Below are 25,162 nucleotides of genomic sequence, written 5' to 3' on the forward strand. Positions count from 1 at the left end.
AATTATTACATCTAGGCTAATTAGATCAGGATCTGTCTTTCTCATCCACAAAGCCTTGAGCCATGAATAGCTGTTAAGCAGAGCTCTTCTGGCTCTGAAGAGAGGCTATACTGTAGATAAGTACACTGGTAAATATTAATATAGGTGGTTGTGACAGACTGGGACTGGAGCCTGCAGACAGAGCAGAGTAGCCCTCCAGCGTAGCCAGGCCCTTTGATTAGCCTGGCCTGAGGACAGCGAGTGAGTGAAGAAAGAACCCCATCTCCCTCAGCAGACAAATGTCAGTTTACAGGGTTATAAGATAAGAATCCCTCATTGACAGATAGCAAGAACTTCTCAGTTTGACAAATGTGTCAATGTTAAAATTACGCCAAGCATCCATCCAGCTGAGAGCCAGCACACAATGAATGCTACAGTGTTGAATCCACACAATATAGCTCACTGTGCACTGAAGCAGATAAACAAGGATGGATTCTGAGAATTATCTTTTTTAAATGCTGTATTAAAAACAACTTGTGGAGATGTGTCTGAGGTTAACTGTGTGCAACATCAGACTTGCCTGCCTCAGTGGGCTCTAAAGCAGCAGATACGACATCCCATCGCCTTTCAGAGGCTCGGCGACATTCTTACCTTTTCTTTGCGTTTGGGTCATCATCACCAGGCGACTCACTATGCGCAATCTACCGTTTATGGTTTCCAGCTGTGAAAGAGTTTTTCTTTTTAACCTCTGCACACTGTGGGGAGAGTGTGTGAGTTATGCACCTGTAACAACATGTGTGGAGCATACCAGCGCCCACTTCTTCCCACCTATGTCATCATCAACTTTGCAACAAGATGTCACGGTTTTACCAATTTCAATTTAGATTCTGACTTTTATCCACGTTTCTCGAAAAGTTACATTTTTAAGTTGCTCCAAATGTCAAATTTGTATGTTTTTTTTCACACCCTGGGTTGCTCCTCCTGCTCCGCCGCATCGTTCAGAATGGTTGAGAGAGAAAGAGAGACTTTTGGTCTTTCTTTAATGAAACATTCTCATTTCATCAAAGCCCCCCCCCCCCTTAAAATAAAACACAAAAATGTATCCTGTAGAGAGAGCTATCATCTACACACAACCCACTGGGCACACACTGCTTGAATCAACGTTGTTTACATGTCATTTCAATTAAATTATGTTGAACCGACGTGGAATATCAAATAAAATTGTATTCGTCAATGCATCGAATACAACAGGTGTAGGTAGACCTTACCTTGAAATGCTTACTTACGAGGCCCTAACCAACAATGCAGTTTAAACAAATATGGATAAGAATAAGAAATAAAAGTAACAAATAATTAAAGAGTAGCAGTAAAATAGCAATAGCGAGACTACATACAGGGGGGTACAGATACAGAGTCAATGTGCAGGGGCACAGGTTAGTTGAGGTAGAGTTATTAAAGTGACTGTGCATAGATGATAACAACAGAGAGTAGCAGCGGTGTAAAAGAGGGGGAGGGGGGATGCAAATAGTCTGGGTAACCATTTGATTAGATGTTCGGGAGTCTTATGGCTTGAAGCTGTTTAGAAGCCTCTTGGACCTAGACTCGGCGCTCCGGTACCGCTTGCCGTGTGGTAACAGAGAGAAGAGTCTATGACTAGGGTGGCTGGAGTCTTTGACAATTTTTAGGGCCTTCCTCTGACACCGCCTGGTATAGAGGTCCTGGATGGCAGGAAGCTAGGCCCCAATGATGTACTGGGCCTTTCAATGACAGCCTAGGAACAGTGGGTTAACTGCCTGTTCAGGGGTAGAACGACAGATTTGTACCTTGTCAGCTCAGGGATTTGAACTTGCAATCTTTCGGTTACTAGTCCAACGCTCTAAACACTAGGCTACCCTGCCGCCCCAGATTTTGGGTCATCACAGCGTGATCACACAGTCTTCTGCAACAGCTGGTGCTCTCAAGCATGTTTCAGTGTTCTTTGCCTCAAAGCGAGCATAGAAGTAGTTTAGCTCATCTGGTAGTCTTGTGTCACTGGACAGCTCTCGGCTGTGCCTCCTTTTGTAGTCTGTAATGGTTTGCAAGCCCTGCCACATCCGACGAACGTCAAAGCCGGTGTAGTACCATTCAATCTTAGTCCTGTATTGATGCTTTGCCTGTTTGATGGTTTGTCGGAGAGCATAGCGGGATTTCTAATAAGTGTCTGAGTTAGAGTCCCGCTCCTTGAAAATGGCAGCTCTAGCCTTTAGCTCAGTGCGGATGCCATGGATTTGTATGTACGGTCACTGTGGGTGGGGGGGGGACATCATCGATGCACTTATTGTTGAAGCCAATGACTAATGGGGTGTACTCCTCAATGCCATAGATATTGTGCACCAGCTGTTAGTTACAAAAATACATAGTCCGCCGCCCCTTGTCTTACCAGACGCCGCTGTTCTATCCTGCCGATACAGCGTAAAACCAGCCAGCTGTGTGTTGATAGTGTCGTCGCTCAGCCACGATGCTGTGAAGCAAAAGATATTACAGTTTTGATGTCCCATTGGTAGTTTAATCTTCCGCGAAGGTAATCTATTTTATTCTCCAAAGCTTGCACGTTTGATAGCAGAATGGAAGGGAGGTTTATTCGATCGCCTACGAATTCTCAGAAGGTAGCCCGCCCTCTGGCCCCTTTTTCTCCACCTCCTCTTCATGCAAACCACAGGGATCTGGGCCTGTTCCCGAGAAAGCACTATATCATTCGCGTCGGGTTCGTCAGACTTGTTAAAGGAAAACAAGGATTCTGCCAGTCCGTGGGGAGTAATCGTAGTCCTGATGTCCAGAAGTTGTTTTCGGTCATAAGAGACAGTAGCGGCAACATTATGTACAAAATAAGTAAAGAAATACGTTGTAAATAAATGAACAGAAAACACAATCGGTTGGGGACACATAAAACGTCAGCCTTCTTCTCCGGCGCCATTGTTACCATAGACGCTAAATTGACATCTGTCCCCAGTGGAAAGCTTCTAAGGATGTGGTAGCTTAAATCTTCTCCATGGGGCCCTGTGTAGAAATATCTTGGAGGAGAGGGAGTCGGCACCTTCTCCAACACAAAATCCATTCAAAAAGATTTAGGTGCTTCTATATCCCATTAGCAATAAGGCTGTACAAAGAGCCCTCTATAAACTAATGCATGCAATCATTGTCTGCTTAGTTGATTACATTTTTTTTGTTTACATTTTCTTTTTTTGCTGCTGTATATTTCACATTGATTAGGCATTATCCTCTGCTCTGCTGCTCTCCATACAGATGTGAGTTACTGTAACCATTCATCATGAATCTTTCTCTTGGGTACACACACACACACACACACACACACACACACACACACACAGACAGTCTGGCAGTCTCTGATACGAAGAGTAGTTAAGCACACCCAAGCACTCTAGTTTTCTAAAACTATTACATATCAAAATCCAGAGATCACTTGTCATTTTCATTCAGTCATTTCAATGTCAATTTTTTCCCCACAAATATATTAGTCCAATAGCCAATGATATTTCAGTCAACATTTATAGACATAGATGAAGGCTATCTACTTTCTAAAGCCATTAGTGGAAAGAATCCGTTTATAATGATCAAGTCTACTTTAGGTATTCAAGGTGAAATATCAATGCATATATCAAAAAAAAAAAAACACAATTTACTGAATGCCACTGCGTCATCGTACAAGGTTTCGAGTCAAAGCACGCCTCCTCCTGTGCCAGATATAAAATCATCACAACTTGCCTCCTGGGCTCTAATCCACACTCTCGCTTTGCTGCTTTTACGCGCAAACTCACTTCCCTCACTAACGCTACATGTGTTTTCTCAACAGGATTTTAATATTTTGCAGTCTTTAACAAGTGATTCTACGAGTCAATTATTTACATTACACAATATGGAGGGTAATTTTACACTGACAGGGCGCGACTTTCTAGATTTACGCGCGTTGGCTCAGAAACTTCTGACTCGGGGAAACAACTACTCTCTGCGTCTGGTGAACTACTCTCTGTTTGACAACGGATCGGGGTTCTATGAGGAGGACTCATTGGACGTGAACACTAACATCTACTCGAAAGTCCTGGTCACTGTGATCTATATCGCGCTCTTTGCGGTCGGTTGCTTAGGAAACTCCGTTACGTTGTACACCCTGCTGACCAAGAAGTCACTACAAAATCTCCAAAGCACTGTCCACTACCACCTAGCGAGTCTCGCCGTCTCCGACCTGCTCATACTTGTCCTTAGTATGCCCGTTGAACTCTATAACTTCATCTGGGTCCATCACCCTTGGGCGTTCGGGGGAGTCGTTTGTAAAGGTTACTATTTCATTCGGGATGCTTGCTCTTATGCCACAGCATTCAATATCGCCAGCCTCAGCGTGGAGCGTTATATGGCAATTTGCCACCCTTTCAAGGCGAAGAGCATCATGTCGCGCAGCCGCACCAAGAAGCTGATCAGCGGGATGTGGGTGGCTTCGTTCCTTCTGGCCTCTCCGATGCTCTTCACCATGGGCCAGAAGTACCATGGGCCCCAAAGGGAGAAGATATGCACCACAATCGTGTCACCTGTCTTATTGAAGATAGTGATTCAGGTGGGTTTGAAACGCCTCTTTATTTCACAACAATCAGTTGAGTAGTGCACAGGAGGTTGGCCCGTACCTTAATTGGGGAGGACTGGCTTGTGGTAATGGCTGGAGCAGAATGAGTGGAAAGGTATAAAATACATCAAAGATATGGAAACCATGTGTTTGATGTCATTCCATTTACTCCGTTCCAGCCATTATAATGAGCCATCCTCCCCTCAGCAGCCTCCACTGGAGTAGTGGTATTTTACGCACCTATTTAGTCACTGCACAGCACACACAGAGAGAGGGGGAGAAATGGTGCAGGAGAGTAGGGTGAGAGAGATACAGAAACAGAGATGAATACCCAATAATCAGAACATTTTCATTAATTTCCCCACTCATGAGAGACAACCTGGTGGTATATTTTGGAGATGCAATACCTAATACTGTTGAGGGGTCCTTGGATGGAAGTGGTCTGGTTGTCATGGTGATGGGCTGCTGCAGTTGTTTGTGGAAGTGTGTGACTGGTGATATTGTGGCATCAAGTAGCCTAGTGACTAAAAAAGCGGGCCAGCAACTGGAGGGTTGCTGGTTAGAATCCTAGCTCAGAAGATTTATTGCAGAGGGTTGCTGGCATTATCCTAAATTCTATCGCCTGCTGTTGTGCATCTAAACTAGGCACTTAACCACCTATAATTGCTGCACTGTGGTTGCTTCCCACCACTTGGCATATGTGTGTGTCTCAGGGGGTTGGGTTGTGCATAAAGATATGTGTCCAATCCCTGTACATTAATGCACTATAAAGTACATATAATCTTGTCCCTCCTTGCAATGTCCCCACACCCTCTACTTCCATCCTCACATATCATTGTCATATACAAAAACTGAGAGAAGAGCATCCAAATACAGGAAATCCTGTCTTCTAAGGGTGCTGTTGTTGCGCAACATATTTCTTCAGAATGAATGGTATAGCAAGGTCGAGCTCGGAGCTTGATGGAATGGGACCATAAATTGTATGAATTTTGCGCTTCCACAGAACTTATCATAATCTCCAAACTCATAAGAATTGCATTGCCAGAGCTGTCAGTTTTTTCTTTCCACTTCTCTTTTCCCTACATGACCATTTCTTACATCATGTAATTTCACTTCTTCTCCTCCTCCTACGCATAGGGATGTCATTACACATGCTGCAGGAACACACACTCTCCTCCGCAACAAACCATGTGTAGCCTAGGATACCTGGAGGGCAGCCACAAATGTCTTCGCTCATTTTATTTTGTTGGGCATAAATACTGACATTGTCAAGCATCAGGACACGGGAGGCAGTTTATCAACCTAAGGAATGGTGTGTGTGCATGTGTCAGAGATGTATTAGTGACTCCCATTTCAGAAGCAACTGAACTAATAAGTCTGTTGACCTTTCAGTTTAGCTTCCTGCTGTTTGGTAGTGCAGGGCCCTATAACACTTCATCCACCAGTTTGACCACTTCAGAGAAAGAAAGATAGTCAGATAGTTGCTCCACCAGCTGCCCACAGATGTTTTTGGGTGTGGTGGAAAAGTAGCCCTCTAAAATTGTTGATATTTGTTTGTCAGTGTATACGTGCATGTTTGTGTGTGTGTGTGTCAATGTTTGTGTGTTTGTGTATGTGGGCGTGTGCAGTATTACTTAGTTTTTGGCATAGAGCACCACAGAATAATAGGGGAACTCCGGGATTAACATGAGTGGTGTCCCTCTGTGCAGGGAACTCTCTGGTTGTATTTCTGGAGAAGTCCATGCTGTGTGAAACACTTGGGATTGTGGTCTTTCTTATTCCAACCACCTCAGCCTGCTGTGACGTCACTGGGAAACAAACCAAACTCTAACACTCATGACTGATGACAGAACCGTGGCACAGCTTTCTGTGCCTTCCAGGTAACACCTCACAAACTCAGCCAAGGCTCGACATGAGTCTTAAAGTGTCTTGCTGTGTTTAGGCAGCCCAATTCTGATCTTTTGCCCAAGTATTGGCCAAAGATCTGATCTGATTGCTCAAAAGACCAATTAGTGAAATTGGTCTGCAAGTGCACTGTATAAAAGTTGAGATTCAGTCAAAATGTCTCATCTTATCAAGCCAAGTCAACAAAATTAGGAAAATGTTAAGTTGACTCACTGAGAAAAAAAAATAATTCAGTTGAGTAAACAAAAACAATGTGTTTCCTCAAAGTAGAAGTACACAGCCATGAAGTCAAAGAAACTGAAGCAACATACATTTTGTTGACTAAAAATGTGACTGAATGGCTCAAATCGGTCTAATGTAGCAAAAATTGAAATTGTGTTTTTTACATTGGAAAAAAGTAGAGACTCAGAGGTACAAAATGGTATATCATACACTACAGTTAAGGAACAATGGGGAAGTAATTCTGCTTTGAAAGTTGATAAACTTGTGAACTCACTTTTGAGGAAATGGATTTTAAAATGTTTTGGTACTACTACTGGAGAGCTGTTCTTTATCTACACCCATTCAGCATCGTTCACACCCTCTTAAGCTTTAACCCCACCCATCCCACCCACCCCAGCGGGGTTCTCCATTCATTAAAAATTCTACATCGTGATTTTCTGGATTTTTTTTCTCATTTTGTCTGTCATAGTTGAAGTGTACCTATGATGAAAATTACAGGCCTCTCTCATCTTTTTAAGTGGGAGAACTTGCACAATTGGTGGCTGACTAAATACTTTTTTGCTCCACTGTATACTGTATATGAAATCACATTTACATACAATACCAGAAAAAAGTTTGGACAGACCTACTCATTCAAGGGTTTTTCTTTATTTTTACTATGTTCTGTATTATAGAATAATAGTGAAGTCATCACAACTATGAAATAACGCATCTGCACTTGAAGAAACTTTCAAAGTTCTTGACATTTTCCGGATTGAATAACCTCCATGTCTTACAGTAATGATGGACTGTCATTTCTCTTATTTGAGCTGTTCTTGCCATAATATGGACTTGGTCTTTTACCAAATAGCGATATCTTCTGTATACCACCCATACCTTGTCACAATACAACTGATTGGCTCAAATGCATTAAGAGGGAAAGAAATTCCACAAATTAACTTTTAACGAGCACACCTGTTAATTGAAATGCATTCCAGGTGACTACATCATGAAGCTGGTTGACAGAATGCCAAGAGTATACAAAGCTGTCATCAAGGTAAAGGGGGGCTATTTGAAGAATCTCAAATATAAAATATATTTTGATTTGTTTATCACTTTTTGTGTACTACATGATTCCATATGTGTTACTTTGATGTCTTCACTGTTATTCTACAATGTAAAAACAAATACTAAAAATAAATAAAAATCCTTGAATGAGTAGTTGTGTCCAAACTATTGTCTGGTACTGTATATGCAGGTATAGTCTATTTAATTTGATAGTAAATTAGATTAATTTAAAATGTGAAGTTCTCTACCAAAACATTAATTGATTCAACTATAAATAGCAGGTTGTACTGAAACTGTAAAGTTGACTTGACTTTCTTTTATTAGTCAAAGTACATTTGGTGTTAGTTTGGAAAACTCTACATTTAAAGTTATAACTAAAATTGACTAGGAAAATTGTAGGTTTTTGTTGTTTTTGTTGTTGTGTTATTTCTTACATTATTACCTACAGCTGAAAATAACTTTTTGATATTAGATCAACGGTCACTTACCTACATAAGGGACGCTGATGGCAGCTTCCGTATGGTTGATGAGCAATTTTACAAGGCATGACTTCCCTTACCAGAAATTTCCCTTTGTTTGAACTGCCCGAGTCAGCCCCGTTCATCCAGGAGATACTCCAAAACGTCACCGCCGGAGTGGGGTCTTAGTCAGACTCGGGAAGCAAGCATACCACTCACCGCTTCTGAGTATATTACTCTCTAACGTTCAGTCCCTGGAAAATAAAATAGATTAACTCAGGGCGAGGATCTCCTTCCAGAGCGACATAAAGGACTAACATACTCTGTTTTACGGAATTGTGTCGCTCTCTGGATATATTGTCCCCGTCCATACAACCAGCGGGGTTCTCCATTCATTGCGCGGACAGGAACAACAAACTCACCGGGAAACACAGAGGTGGAGCAGTATGTCTCATGAAAACTCATGGTGTGATTGGGGTAACGTACAGAAACTCATCCTTTTATTGTCCCGATCTGGAATACCTCACCATCAAATGCAGACCACATTACCCCTCAAGATAATTTTCTTCCATTATAGTCACTGCCGTGTACATTCCCCCACAAACCGACACCAACACGGCTCTCAGGGAACAACACTGTACTGGGCGGAGGTAGCCTAGTGGTTAACCTGTCTGGGAACGGGGTTCCGCTAGCGCCAACAGCCAATGAAATTGCAGGGCGCCAAATACAAATCAACAGAAATCTCATAAATCAAATTTCTCAAACATAAAAGTATTAGGCACCATTTTAAAGATAAAATTCTCGTTAATCCAGCCACAATGTCTGATTTCAAAAATGCTTTACAGTGAAAGTTCCACAAGAAAATCCCAGCCATTTTTCCAGCCAAAGAGAGGAGTCACAAAAAGCACAAATAGAGATAAAATGAATCACTAACTTTTGATGATCTTCATCAGATGACACAATACATGTATGTTTTGTTCGATAAAGTGCATATTTATATCCAAAAATCTAATTTTACATTGGCGTGTTATGTTCATTAATGTTGCAGAGAGCCACATCAATTTACAGAAATACTCATTATAAACGTTGATGAAAATACAACTGTTATGCATGGAACTTTAGATATACTTCTCCTTAATGCAACTGCTGTGTCAGATTTCACATTTTTTTACGGAAAAAGCATACCATGCAACCAGCCAAAAGAAATATCCGCCATGTTGCACAGTCAACATTAGTCAGAAATAGCATTATAAATATTCAGAATCAGAATGCACTCCCATGAATCCCAGTTCCACAATAAATGTTTGATTTGTTCAACAAAGTTAATAATTTATGTCCATATCCCTCCTCTTGTTAGGGCGTTTGGTAAACAAATCGAAACGCGCGTGCTTCCAGCGGAAAGGTCGGACGAAAATTCCAAAAAGTTAGATTACTGGTTGTAGAAACATATCAAACGTTGTATAGAATCAATCTTTAGGATGTTTTTAGCATGAATGTTCAATAATGTTCCAACCGGAGAATTCCATTGTCTGTAGAAAAGCCATGGAACGAGAGCTAACTCTGTGACACTCTGCCAGAGCACTGACTCAAAGAGCCCTCATTCCCCCCTCCTTTATAGTAGAAGACGGTTGACATCTATTGGAAGCCTTAGGAGGTACAATTTGACCCCATAGACACTGTATTCGATAGGCCAAGCTTTGAAAAACTACAAAACTCAGATTTCCCACTTCCTGGTTGGATTTTTCTCAGATTTTCGCCTGCCATATGAGTTCTGTTATACTCACAGACATCATTCAAACAGTTTTATGAACTTTAGAGTGTTTTCTATCCGAATCTACTAATAATATGCATATATTAGCATCTGGGACTGAGTAGGAGGCAGTTTACTCTGCAGTGGAAAGGGTCAAAAGCTTCAAGTTACTTGGCATGCACATCATTGACGACCTGAAATGGTCCCTTCACACCGACAGTGTGGTGAAGAAGGCGCAACAGAACCTCTTCAACCTCAGGATTTGGCTTGACCCCTAAGGCCCTCACAAACTTCTACAGATTGAGAGCAACCCATCAGGTTGAGAGCAACCATTGAGAGCAACCTGCCAGGCTGTATCACCACCTGGTACAGCAATTGCACCGTCTGCAACCACAGGCCTCTTCAGAGGGTGGTGCCCTCCAGGACATCTACAGCAGCTGGTGTCACAGGAAGGCCAAGAAGATCATCAAGGACCTAAGCCATGGCCTGTTGACCCCCACTACCATCTAGAAGATGGAGATAGTACAGGTGCATCAAAGCTGGGACCGAGTGACAAACAGCTTCTATCCCCAGGCCATCACACTATTAAACAGCCACCACTAGACGGCCTCCGCCTATTACCCTGCCCTCTGCCCAGTACGCTGCTCCTCAGTCACTGTCACTAGCCAGCTACCATCGGGTACTCTACCCTGCACCTTAGGGACTGCTGTCCTACAGAATTGACATAGCCATTGAACACTAGTCATTTTAATATTGTTTACATACTATTGATATATCTGCTGCTGTACTAAACTTTTGATATTTTTTTTATTTTGTATTATTGTGTGCTTGTTGACATTTACTTTTTCACTTTATTGATTGATAGGTACTAGGAGCATAAGCATTTAACTGCAGCCACCACAACACCTGCTATACTGTGTATGGGACCAATAAATACAATTATTTTATATTTTATTAGTACATTTTGTGTAAGCTAAGTTGATCGAGCTTGATAGAGGCCATGCAACTTTATGACTGGAAATAATAAGTTGAAACAACAAATACTTTTTTACGGTGGTCTAAACACAGCCTATTAGTGACTATTGCTGTGACTTGCAAACATACTCCATCTGCTTTATCACCAAAGCTTACATTCGGCAAACAAATCCCTTACAATTTGGGTAAGATTCAGGGGTAAATTACCACTTAATAACATTTTAAAGCTAGCTGTGTCTCTTCACCCACCGGACATATTAGACACAAAGGGACACACAAACATGTCCTGTCATTCCCACTACCATGCCAATTCATCTGCCATTCAGAACCTAGCATTAGGGTTGGCCAATGCCTCTGCGATATTGACATGTTGCACAGAAACACTCTCACAGAGAGTTGGGAGGATGGACACTAACACCCGTTTGGCTCTCTGGCCTGCTGGCATGTGGTCCTGGCACCACTCCCCTTGGAGAGAGAGCCTGTGCTGGGGTCTGGACACTGGTTTCCTGGCCCGTCTGGTCCACCTAGCTGCTGGCTAGCTGTTGATGCGATGACTCCTCTATCCCCACTCCTTCCCTCCTACATCCCCTCCCAACACTCAGGCTCAGAAAGAAGAAGATATTTGGTTTGAGAATTTGAAAACCTACAATATGGCCAACAGGAACTAGTCCACCAAGCCTTGTGTAAAAAGTAGATTAACTTTCTCAATGCAACCTAATCAACTTTTATGTTTTGTGATTATTCAGACCAAAGCATATTTTCTCCCGTGTGTTTGTATTGTAGGCTTCTGGCCTCAAACTCAGATACAATAACACATGATAAAGAGTTAACAACACCGCAGGGAAGGCAGTACCCAGACTCCTGTTTCCACTGTTCCATCTCTGAGGCTGGAATTCAGCACAAACTTGGCTGACAGGCAAACATTGTTTTCAACCAAAGCAATTGAGAATAAACAAAATAAACTGAGTTTAAACTGAGAGTAGTTTGGGTCTCATGTTGGTGATGCCTGTGGTTTTGTTTTGTTCATGCCAGTTTGGCGGTGCCAACAAGTTTATTTGGGTGTCTTTTCCAAACTAGCCAAAGCAAAATATGCCATTGTGGTGAGGTTGGCATGCTCATGTGTGAGGGGGAGGATATTTGGAAGGGTTGTGCAACCCGATGTATGGTCATCTCTGACTCTAGAATTACTTCAACAATGGATGATCAGTGAACTGCTGTTCAATGTGCCCTCATAGGAGAGGGAGAGGATGCATTGTAAATTATAATATGGATTGAACCTTGGGGCTAAGAGTTCATTTCTTTATTACAAAGGTATTACATTTTTTGGAATCCCATACCCAGGGCATAGGTATCAAAAACATTCATCATTTGTCATTTGCTCTCCATCACCCAGAGAGCTTCTAGACACCAGGTGAATTGAATCTCATTTCAGCTCCAGACTAAAAGCTATATCAATAGCATGAGTTACACCATTCAGAGAACTGCTCAGCTTAGTGTGCCTACGTGACCCAGGGACCCAGGATTTTTTTGGGCACACTAAGGGCTATGCTGGCCATAAGATTAACAGTAAGGTAATCACAACCTACAGTTAATTTATGAATTGATCTTCTACAGGGCAAACAGTAAGAGTTATTGCTTTTTTGGAGTGTGTAATAGCCTGCTAAATCCTTGAATAAATTTTCAATCTATCCTGGTGCCATTCTAGTGATTTAGTTTTAGATTAAAATAAGAAAATCTAACAGAATAGCAAATGACAGTTTTCTTGGCTCATCTATGTATATTGTTATGGCTCAGATAGCTGTCCAGTTGATTCCCTTGCTCTGTCCATCCACCAGGAAGAGACAGAGATCGTGAGCAAAGTATGTGAGCGGAGCATGCCCAATTTGACTTGAGTGCGGAGCGAGTTTCCCAAAGGCTGGAGAATCGGCCTTCACGCCCTCTCCAATTTCCGTAATGAGTTCAGGGCATGCCCAGCCCAGCATGTATTTGTAGGCTACTTGTGTGCTGCTATAACCCCTGTCATGGAGTTTGCTAAATATTTAAATAAATAAACTGATAAAAAACACAGGTGCAAAATCAAGGTGACTTACAAAGATGAAGTGGACCAAAAGCAAGAGAGGGAGTGCAGTGATGTAGTGTCCACAACTAAAGAATCATTGTGGAATCTAGACACGTATTCCTGAAAGCGTGATGCTATACTACATGGAACGAGATGGGTAGCCAACTAAGTGTGTCATTTGAGCAAAGTATTTTATAAGCAAACAATCAGATCTCTTAAAAGTTTTGTTAATTTTCAGTTCTATTATCTATACAATAGGCTATCATTGATTTTGGCCCAATAGGCCTGACATATTACCTCTTTCAAGGAGCTTTCCGTTTCTATTGGGTTATTTTGCCTAAAAACCTTTAGGCCTACCTATAGGAAAAAAACTCTGCATCCCTGCCCATTCTGTGAAGAGTGGCCTGAAGGGTGTTAAACATCTCCAGTGGCTCTGCAAGCGCAGAGAGGGTATTCTCTGCTGCTGGCCTGCTTTCCAGGCACCGTCGCATGAGCCTGAAGCCACAGACTCTGGCCAAACACCTCTTTCTAAAAGTTCATTCAAATGAATATTTATTTAATTCTAAGTCACAGCCTATTTGCGCGATTTATAGACTCTAATAATTTACTACAACTAAATGTTGTTTAAATGCTGAGCGCTTAATGTTCCTGCCAGCCTAGTGTGTTGCACTCGCAAATGCTTCACAATGTATTGGTCACGTTCTGACCTTAGTTCCTTTGTTTTGTCTTTTTTTTTAGTATGGTCAGGGTGTGAGTTGGGGTGGGCAGTCTGTTTTTCTATGTTGTATCTTGCGTTTTGCCTGGTATGGTTCTCAATCAGAGGCAGGTGACGTTAGTTGTCTCTGATTGAGAATCATACTTAGGTAGCCTTTTCCCACCAGTGTTTCGTGGGTGATTGTTTTCTGTGTCTGTGTGTTCCACACGGAACTGTTTCAGTTTTCGTTTTTGTCTTTCACTTTGTTATTTTGTATTTGTATAGTGTTCAGTTTGTATTATTAAAATGGACATATACCACGCTGCCAATTGGTCCGACCTCTCTTACTCCTCATCAGAGGAAGACGAATCCCGTTACAGTATTTCTTTGTAGGCTATAGCCTTGAAATATTAATAATATAGCTTAATAATATATTTTCGTTCCTTCTTCTGATCTATTTAGTGTTTATATACTGTTTTAATATATTATATGTAGCCTATGTAAGAAGCGCTCATCATTTCAAAGTCACCTTTTCATGTTGTTTATTGAAATGCTTTTTATTCAGATCATATGGTATGGTTTCAGTACTTCAAAACCAACTGGTAGGTCCAGGTAATCACAAAAATAGATAGGTGTTGGTTAAATTGTGATTTTAATGAATGAACGAATTTGGAGTAGCAGTGTTTTTTTCCTGTGAGCCAGGAGTGGTTGAAAAAGAAGTAAGGCGCTGGAACGGTGGAGCGATCGCTGTCTTGAAAATGACCGGACCAAGGTGCAGCGTTGTGAGCGTACATTGTCTCTATATTTTTAAATGTCGCCAACAAAACAATAAAAAACAAAAACGAACGCGAAGCTCCGTAAGGCTATGCATGAATTAAACGAGGACAACTACCCACAAATACAAAAGGAAAAAAGGCTGCCTAAGTATGATTCCCAATCAGTGACAACGATAGACAGCTGTCCCTGATTTGAGAACCATACCCGGCCAAAACACAGAAACAAAGAACATAGGGTTTCCCACCCGAGTCACACCCTGACCAACCAGACGGAGAATAAAAAGATCTCTATGGTCAGGGAGTGACAGTACCGCCCCATACCCACAAAACTGACACTATAGGGGGGGGGGGGGTGTCCGGGTGGGCATCTAGTTCGGTGGCAGCTCAAGACCACTGATAATCTCCCATGATCTGGGGCTCCACGCAAGATCTCACCCCGTGGGGTCAAAATGATCACAAGAACGGTGAGCAAAAATCCCAGAACCACATGGGGGGACCTAGTGAATGTCCTGCAGAGAGCTGGGACCAAAGTAACAAAGCCTACCATCAGTAACACACTACGCCGCCAGGGACTCAAATCCTGCAGTGCCAGACGTGTCCCCCTGCTTAAGCCAGTACATGTCCAGGCCCATCTGAAGTTTGCTAGAGAGCATTTGAATGATCCAGAAGAAGATTGGGAGAATGTCATATGGTCAGATGAAACCAAAATATAACTTTTTGGTAAAAACTCAACTCGTCGTGTTTGGAGGACAAAGAATGCTGAGTTGCATCCAAAGAACACCATACCTACTGTGAAGCATGTGGATGGAAACATCATGCTTTGGGGCTGATTTTCTGCAAAGGGACCAGGACGACTGATCCATGTAAAGGAAAGAATGAATGGGGCCATGTATCGTGAGATTTTGAGTGAAAACCTCCTTCCATCAGCAAGGGCATTGAAGATGAAACGTGGCTGGGTCTTTCAGCATGACAATGATCCCAAACACACTGCCCGGGCAACGAAGGAGTGGCTTCGTAAGAAGCATTTCAAGGTCCTGGAGTGGCCTAGCCAGTCTCCAGATCTCAACCACATAGAAAATCTTTGGAGGGAGTTGAAAGTCCGTGTTGCCCAGCAACAGCCCAAAAACATCACTGCTCTAGAGGAGATCTGCATGGAGGAATGGGCCAAAATACCAGCAACTGTGTGTGAAAACCTTATGAAGAAAACGTTTTACCTCTGTCATTGCCAACAAAGGGCATATAACAAAGTATTGAGAAACTTTTGTTATTGACCAAATACTTATTTTAAACCATAATTTGCAAATAAATTAATTAAAAATCCTACAATGTGATTTTCTGGATTTTTTTTCTCTCATTTTGTCTGTCATAGTTTAAGTGTACCTATGATGAAAATTACAGGCCTCTCTAATCTTTTTAAGTGGGAGAAATTGCACAATTGGTGGCTGACTAAATACTTTTTTGCCCCACTGTACTGGAGGCCTGGTACGTGGAGCAGAGACGCACTGGAGGCCAGGAGCGCTGTGCCGGCACCATCCATCCTGGCTGGATGCCCACTCTAGCCCGTCCAATGCGGGAAGCTGGAATGTAGCGCACCGGGCTGTGAACGCGCACTGGAGACACCGTACACTTCACCACATACACGGTGCCTGACCAGTACCACCCTCCCTACCGTGAGCACGGGGAGTTAGCTCCGCCAACCTCCCCGTGTGCCTCCCCAAAAATCTTTTTTCGAGTGGCCTCCCGGTATTCCTTGCCAGCCGTGAACCTGTGTAATGCTGGTCCCCTTTTCTCTCTACTTCCGCCTTCCTCGCTGCCTCTGCCTGCTTCCACGGCAGGCTCTCGTGTCCTGACATCACCTCCTCCCAGGTCCATGATGTCCTCCACTCTGTCTGCCCCTCCTGGCCACTCTGCTTGGTCCGTTTGTGGTGGGTAGTTCTGTCACGATCGCTGTCTTGAAAATGACCGGACTAAGGTGCAGCGTGGTGAGCGTACATTTTCTCTTTATTTTTTAATGTCGCCAACAAAACAATAAACAACAAAAATTAAACGAAGGCAACTACCCACAAATACAAAAGGAAAAAAGGCTGCCTAAGTATGATTCCCAATCAGAGACAACGATAGACAGCTGTCCCTGATTGAGAACCATACCCGGTCGAAACAAAGAACATTTGTTTCCCGCCCGAGTCACACCCTGACCAACCAAACATAGAGAATAAAAAGATCTCTACGGTCAGGGCATGACAGCAGGATTTCCGACTGCTCAAGTCAGCTCACATACTCTGATCATGAGAGATGAAAGAGGACCATCAAGATCTCTTTAGGTTGGGAATAAAGTGCTTTAGAGAGACGAGTCTGGACCTTAAAGGGATACTTTGTGATTTTATCTACTTCCCAATAGTCAGAAGGAAGTTGGAGGTAGTTTTGCGAGCCAATGATAACTAGCGTCAACGTAATGGCTGGAAGTCTATGGGTATCTGCTCGCATGCTCATTTCTACAATCCTAAAGTATCCCTTTAAATGTATTTCAACCCTGAAAGACGAGGCAGAAATGGAAAGGTGAAGGAGAGTTCTGTGTTTGAAGATATATTGTCATTATCTGAGAGAAAGAAGAGGAAAAATAGAGACCTTTACAGCAGGGCTGCAGGAAGATGTTTTGGTTTGGGGGTGCTGTCGACAGGGGATGCTGAGGAAAAATAGAGACCTTTACAGCAGGGCTGCAGGAAGATGTTTTGGTTTGGGGGTGCTGTCGACAGGGGATGCTGAGGAAAAATAGAGACCTTTACAGCAGGGCTGCAGGAAGATGTTTTGGTTTGGGGGTGCTGTCAATGGGGGGTGCTAAGGAAAAATCTAGACCTTTACGAGTGGAGGGAGATTTAATTTCACCGTATTTTCTTTCATTCCAGTGAAATTTGTTCCACATCTGCCCCTACTGTTTCTGAAAAGTGTAAATACATTCCTTTGCATATTCAAGGTCCTTTTCATTATTACATCAACAGTAATATCAAATGCCTTCATTGCATGTACAAGTGGGTAACTTGAAAAAATGTGAGGTGTGAAATGGAAATCCAAACTAGGGCTGTGGTGGTCGTGAAATTTCGTCAGCTGGTGACTGTCAAGCAAATAACGGTTAGTCTCATGGTAATTGACCGTTAATTAGCATCTCCTGGCATCTCCTGATGCAGACCTTTGGAACATCTACATTTTAAGGCGTCTAATAAATCCATGTAATATAGTCTACACCTTCACAATAAATCCCTTATTTATTTTAGACAGGTCTAAAGAAGCATGATATGAAGAAAATGTAGTCTATTTCAAAAGGACAGAATATCATACTCTGAGAGGTCCTGATATGGCTATGCCAAATGGCTGTGGGCTACACTAGTTGATTTGCTTAGATTTCCTTGGCATTATTTTATATTATTTTATAGTATGAAGAATACAATTGTACATAGCTGAACGATTTGAGGGAGTGCTGACATGCTGCTATTCTGTATTGAGCGGTTAACAAAGAAATAGGTACCCCTGTGTGCTTCATTTAGAGTTGTTAATATAACTTTAGTTCTACAAACGTTGGGCTATATGTTTTGATTTTTAATACATTGTAAGGCTGCATGATGGGACACCAATGATGATTTGAAAAAAAGTTGCATGAAAGGCATGTGCTCTGCTTTGTTTTTTTTGTTCAGGCTGTACACACTTCAGTCTCTCATTCAACATTTGACAAGCACTTGATAATGCCTCAAATTTCACGGTGGCATCACTTTTGGGTGGCCCTAATGCACCCCAAAAAAATCCATGCCTTTTGTGGCCATTGTGCCCTTGGCCCGGAGTGCTGCGTTGTGCCCTTCTCCCTGAGTGCTGCGCGCTCCAAAGCACCTCTCACTCACATGGCTCTCTGTCACTTGATCGGGTCTTTCTCACAGGCTACAAGTGAAGACAGACACAGAGGCAACTGCATGCGCCCTTATCCAATTCCGAATTGTCCACATTTACTTTTCATCAGCCAACAAGAACAGCAAAAGCACTAGGCTATGTCAATCTACTATCCCCCATAGTATAAAAGTTGACCTATTCTGTGTGAGAAATAAATATTCCAAACATGGTCTAGGACAGTTGTGGGACAGTTGTGGGATGCGATAGATCCCAAATTAATTAAACCGCTACCGTCAAAAACCTTTTTTTCACTATGAGGCTGACGCAACAGATCAGTACATTTAGCTTTAAATGTTGATCAACAATTAGGCTATTTCTTCACATTATAAGCGCAGCAATGTGCACATGGCAGTAGGCTATAAGTGCAAATGTTCCATTATCGGGAAAACACCATTATCAAAAGTGACCACAAATGTGACTGACCGGCTCAAATCAAGGTCCTGGGTGTCGTGAATGTGGAGTCAGGCGCAGGGAAACAGAGTTCAGAGTAGTGCTCTTTTAATGCACACACGGTGAACACGCCTCGAGGTCGACCCGGAGGACGAGGTGCAGGGCGATCCGGATGGAGGCGATGGAAATCCCTCAACATTGACGGATCCAAGATGTCCCCCACCGGTACCCAGCACCTCTCCTCTGGACCGTACCCCTCCCAGTCCACGAGGTACTGCAGGCCCCTCACCCGGCGTCTCGAGTCCAGAATGGCCCGTATCGTGTACGCCGGGGACCCCTCGATGTCCAGAGGGGGAGGAGGGACCTCCGGCACCTCACTGTCCTGCAGGGGACCAGCTACCACCGGCCTGAGGAGAGACACATGAAACAAGGGGTTAATACGATAATAGGAAGGGAGTTGTAATCGATAACACACCTCGTTTATTCTCCTCAGGACTTTAAAGGGCCCTACACAGTGCGGCCCCAGCTTCCGGCAGGGCAAGCAGAGGGACAGGTTTCGAGTCGAGAGCCAGACCCTGTCCCCCGGTACAAACACGGGGGTCTCACTGCGGTGGCGGTCAGCACTCCTCTTCTGCCGTCCACTCGCTTGTTGGAGGGATTCCTGGACAGCCCTCCAGGTCTCCTTGGAGCGCTGCTCCCATTCCTCCAGGAGCCTCGGTCTGGCTCGGATGCCATGGTGCCAGGACCGGCTGGTACCCCAACACACACTGGTGTGTGGCGTAGAGAGTTCTGGGCCATTTCAGCCCGGACGATGTATCTCGCCCACTCCCCTGGCTGATCCTGGCAATACGACCGCAGAAACCTACCCACCTCCTGGTTCACTATCTCCACCTGCCCATTACTCTTGGGGTGATAACCGGAGGTCAGGCTGACCGAGACCCCCAGACGCTCCATGAACGCACACCATACTCGGGATGTGAACTGGGGACCCCGATCAGAAACGATGTCCTCCGGCACCCCGTAGTGCAGGAAGACGTGGGTGAATAATGCTTCCGCAGTCTGTAGGGCTGTAGGGATACCGGGCAACGGGAGGAGACGGCAGGACTTAGAGAACCGATCCATAATCACCAGAACTGTGGTGTTCCCTTTAGACGTGGTAAGATCGGTCAGGAAATCTACGGATAGATGAGACCATGGCCATTGTGGAACGGGGAGGGGTTGTAACTTCCCTCTAGGAAGGTGCCTAGAAGCCTTACTCTGGGCGCATACCGAACAGAAGGAGACATAAACCTTAACGTCCCTAGTCAAGGTGGGCCACCAATACCTCGCCCGAAGGCTCCCCACTGTCCTCGCCACCCCAGGGTGACCCGAGGAGGGTAGGACGTGAGCCCACCGAATCAGTTGGTCCCGGACACCAAGCAGCACGTACTTTCGCCCCGCCGGACACTGAGGAGGCGCGGGTTCCGCCCGTAACGCCCGCTCGATGTCCGAGTCCACCTCCCATACCACTGGTGCTATCAGCCTCGAGGCGGGAAGGATGGGAGTAGGTTCGGTGGACCTATCCTCCGTGTCGTAAAGGCGGGACAGTGCGTCAGCCTTTACATTCTGGGAGCCCGGTCTATAAGATAATGTAAACTGGAACCGGGTGAAAAACATGGCCCACCTTGCCTGACATGGGTTCAATCTCCTAGCTGCCCTAATATACTCCAGATTCTGGTGGTCGGTCCAGATGAGAAAGGGGAGCGTAGCCCCCTCAAGCCAGTGTCTCCACACCTTCAGAGCCCTGACCACCGCTAGCAACTCCCGGTCCCCCACATCATAGTTACGCTCCGCTGGGCTGAGCTTCCTTGAGAAGAAAGCGCAGGAGCGGAGTTTTGGTGGCGTACCCGAGCACCCACCCCAGCCTCGGAGGCTTCCACCTCCATTATGAATGCTAGAGAGGGGTCCGGATGCGCCAACACGGGAGCATCCGTGAACAGCGCCTTCAACCTGTTGAAAGCTCCGTCCGCCTCTGCTGACCACTGTAACTGCACCGGGTCCCCCTTCAGCAGTAAGGTAATGGGGGCCGCTACCTGACCAAAATCCCAAAACCGCTGCACCTCTTTTACCGTGGTCGGAGACTGCCAATTACGCAGGGCCCTAATGCGGTCACATTCCATCACCACCCTCGAGGAAGGAAGGAGACAGCTCGTTTGGAGAACACGCACTTCTCAGCCTTGACATATAGGTCATGCTCCAGCAGTCTACCAAGCACCTTGCGTACCAGAGACACATGCGCGACGTGAGTGGCTGAGTAGATCAGAATGTCATCGATATAAACAACCACTCCCTGCCCGTGCAGGTCCCTGAGAATCTCATCTACAAGGATGGAAAAACGTCTGGAGCATTTTTTAACCCATACGGCATGACGAGGTACTCATAGTGGCCCGATGTGGTACTAAATGCGGTTTTCCACTCGTCTCCCTCCCAAATACGCACCAGACTATACGCGCTCCTGACATCCAGTTTTGTGAAGAACTGCGCTCCGTGAAATGATTCCACCGCCGTAACGATGAGAGGTAGTGGGTAACTAAACCCCACTGTGATGGCGTTTAGACCTCTATAATCAATACACGGACGCAAACCTCCCTCCTTTTTCTTCACAAAAAAATAAACTTGAGGAGACGGGCGAGATGGAGGGCCGAATGTACCCCTGTCCCAGCGACTCCGTGACATATGTCTCCATAGCCAACGTCTCCTCCTGGGACAATGGGTACACGTGACTATTGGGAAGCGCAGCGTTTACCTGGAGATCTATCGTACAATCCCTTCCCGGCCGATGAGGTGGTAATTTAGTCGCTTTCTTTTTACTGAAAGCGATTGCCAAATCGGCATACTCGGGAGGAATAAACACCGTGGAACCCTTGTCTGGACTTTCCACCGACGTGGTACTGATGGAAACTCCCAGACACCTTCCAGAACACTCCTCTGACCACCCCTGGAGAACCCCCTGTTTCCACTAAATTTTAGGATTGTGCCGGGCCAGCTAGGGAATCCCTATCACCACTGGAAACGCAGGCGAATCAATAATAGAGACTGATACGCTCCATATGATTCCCCTGCGTCACCATGTCCAGTGGAACCGTGGTCTCCCTGACCATCCCTGACCCTAATGGCCGGCTATCTAGGGAGTGCACGGGAAAGGGAGAATCTATCGGCACAAGCGGAACACCTAACTTAAGGGCGAGTCCGCAATCCATAACGTTCCCAGCTGCTGGTGCAGGGTGGGCCTCCTCCTCCGGTACCCCTCGGCACGGCCCCTCCCAACTCCATCGGAATGGGAGCGGAGGGGCTGGGTGGTGGTACACACAGGACCCTCTCCGAACGCCCTCGGGCAGCCAGCATATTGTCCAGTCGGATGGACGTATCAATCAGCTCATCAAGGGAAAGTGCGGTGTCCCGACACGCCATCTCCCTGCGGAAGTCCTCCCGGAGACTACACCGGTAGTGGTCGATAAGGGCCCTGTCGTTTAACCCAGATCCTGCTGCCAAGGTCCGGTACTCCAGCGCGTAATCCTGGGCGCTCCTCTTCTCCTGCCCGAGATTAAATAGTCGTTCTCCCGCCGCTCGGCCCTCTGGAGGGTGGTCAAACACGGCACGGAAACGGCGGGTAAACTCTGGGTAGTGCTCCTTTGCTGAGTCTGGGCCATTCCAGACTGCGTTCGCCCACTCCAGAGCACGACCCGTGAGGCAGGAGATGAGGACACTCACCCTCTCTGCTCCCGAGGGAGTGGGTCTTACGGTGACCAGGTACAGTTCCAGTTGGAGTAAGAACCCCTGGCACCTCGCCGCCGCTCCATCATAAGCCCTCGGGAGCGTCAGACGGAGAGCGCTGGAGTCGGGGGATGGGGAGTCCGGAACTGGGGGAGCCGAAGGTGGAGAGGGGAGACCACTCCTCTCCTATCGGTCGATTCTCTCCATCATCTGATCCATAGCCGATCCGATCCGATGAAGAACAGTGGTATGGTGGAGAACCCGTTCCTCCATTAATGGGAGAGGATTGGCCGCTGCTCCTGCTGACTCCATTTTAAAGGGTGCGGGATTCTGTAAGGTCCTGGGTGTCGTGAATGTGGAGTCAGGCGCAGGGAAACAGAGAGTTCAGTATAGTACTCTTTTAGTGAAAACATGGCTACCCACTAAACACTGGGTGCTTAAAACAAAATGCCCCAGATACGGGGAACAAAAATATAACAGCACTATACACTAACATACAACAGCACGTTCATCTCTAACCAACACCAGGGTTACAATATTCAATCCCGCACAAAGAAAGGGGCAGGCCGGCTGACTAATAAAGCCCAACTAATTACAAACTTAAAACAGGTGCTATCAATAAACATATAAGGAGGGGGAGGAAAGAAATCAGTGGCAGCTAGTAGACCACCGAGCGCCACCCGAACGGGAAGGGGAGCCACCTTTGGTCGGACTCGTGACAGGTACCTAGTGAAGAGCCCTTCTTTGTCTACACCCATTCAGTATTGCTCTTAAGCTTTAGCCCCACCCATCTCGTTTCACTCTTGGCACATTCAGAGTGCACACTTGATGCTCTGGCCGATGACTTGTTTACCTCTGGATAACATGAAAACAGCCTAATCAGCTCTGCTGGCAACAATTTCATTAGCCTTTTTGGCCGACTTTTACTGACACTGAACATATTCAATGGGTGTTGTGCGCTTTTTTGCCGATGTTTACTGACACCGGATATATTCAACGGGTGTTGTGCATTCGTAAATTCATCAGTTATTCTGAACCCTGGCATACTCAAACTGAATTTACCAATGTACCCGAAATGGTTACTTGCATAGTGGAGTCTTTTGTTAAGACATGTAGCTAGCCAGCTAGGTAAACAATGTGTAAGATCATCATTGGGGCCAAGCTTCCTGCCATCCAGTACCTAAATAATAGGCAGTGTCAGAGGAAAGCCCATAAAATTGTAGACTCCAACCAACCAGTCAACCAAGTTATAGACTGTTTTCTCTGCTACCGCACGCCAAGCAGTACCGGAGCGCCAAGTCTAGGACCAAAAGGATCCTCAACAGCTTCTACCCCCAAGCCATTAGACTGCTTAACAAATCCTCAAAATGCACTGGTTGGTTCAGGGCTTGTAAGTAAGCATTTCACGGTAATGTCTACACTTGTTGTATTCAGCGCATGTGGCAAATAAAGTTTGATTTGATTTCAACAACATAAAATTCAATGTGGAAAACTGATTTGGATTTGCAAAAATTAATCAACCTGAGGGATTTTTTGTTTTCTCTCAACTTTTAACCTAAATCCAATTACATGGTGACATTTTCTGTTGAATTCACGTTAGTTGCCAACTCAACTAAACCTAAATCAAAACTAGATGTTGAAATTGGGTCACATCAACTTGTGGTCACAGTGAGTCACAGTGAGTCACAGTAAGCAATCTGTATACCCCCCCAATCTGTATCGTTGAAGTGTTACAGATAGCACACTAGAAATGTAAAGGTAATTTCCGATTGAGCCAACATATGCAGCGGTTACCGTGAATGCATTGTCTGCTAACGTGGGAACATTGCCTTAAATTTCAATCACGCTGTAACGCTGAACTTCTGTTTATGGATTGAATAGAGCCCAAGTCATAGTGACCCATAGGGCAGGAGGACCCCCTGTTTCTGTAGCGAGTGTCACGCCCTGACCTTAGAGAGCCTTTTTATGTCTCTATTTGGTTTGGTCATGGTGTGATTTGGGTGGGCATTCTATGTTTTGTATTTCTTTGCGTTTGGCCGAGTGTGGTTCCCAATCAGAGGCCTCTGTCTATCGTTGTCTCTGATTGGGAATCATACTTACGTAGCCTTTTTTCCCACCTAAGTTGTGGGATCTTGTCCTTGTATTGTTGCAGTTGAGCCCTTCAAGGCTGTAGGTTTCGTTGGTTTTCTCTTTCTTGTTGTTCCTGGTTATCATTAAATAATGAGTAACCTACCTCACGCTGCATCTTGGTCCACTTCTTCAGACGAGCGTTACAGCGAGAGACAGCTTGGTGTACAAGTACGCCCCCTGGATAGAACGCTAGACAGGATGCTAGTCTGTCACAGGGCTTTACCCCTAATTCATCTCCTTAATGCTGAGTGCCAATCAGAGAGGGATATGTTGGATTCTTTGGTATGACTCGACCGAGGATCCAACTCCCAACCCGCCGATCGAACACCCAACCTTCCGATCACCTTACTTTCCACAACTTTTTTTTAACCTAAAAAGTCAGACCCCCACATACTGAGAACAGAATAATCACACATTTCATTAGGATCTTCAATAGACAAATCTGATTGTTTAATGAGTCAATTGTGCAAATATATTTT

At 44.9% G+C, this 25,162-nt stretch overlaps 1 protein-coding gene across 1 annotated transcript in view; it reads left to right on the forward strand.

Annotated features, from left to right (window-relative positions):
• Positions 1 to 3,733: 3,733 nt before the first annotated feature.
• ntsr1 (neurotensin receptor 1 (high affinity)) overlaps positions 3,734 to 25,162 on the forward strand; it is a 54,633-nt gene continuing 33,204 nt past the window's right edge. The window contains exon 1 of the mRNA XM_021615974.2: positions 3,734 to 4,585. Coding sequence (XP_021471649.1) covers positions 3,893 to 4,585 — 693 coding nt within the window. The 5' untranslated portion in view covers positions 3,734 to 3,892. The remainder of the gene's footprint in view (positions 4,586 to 25,162) is intronic.

Source organism: Oncorhynchus mykiss, chromosome 9, assembly GCF_013265735.2.
Source record: "Oncorhynchus mykiss isolate Arlee chromosome 9, USDA_OmykA_1.1, whole genome shotgun sequence".
Lineage (NCBI taxonomy): Eukaryota > Metazoa > Chordata > Actinopteri > Salmoniformes > Salmonidae > Oncorhynchus > Oncorhynchus mykiss.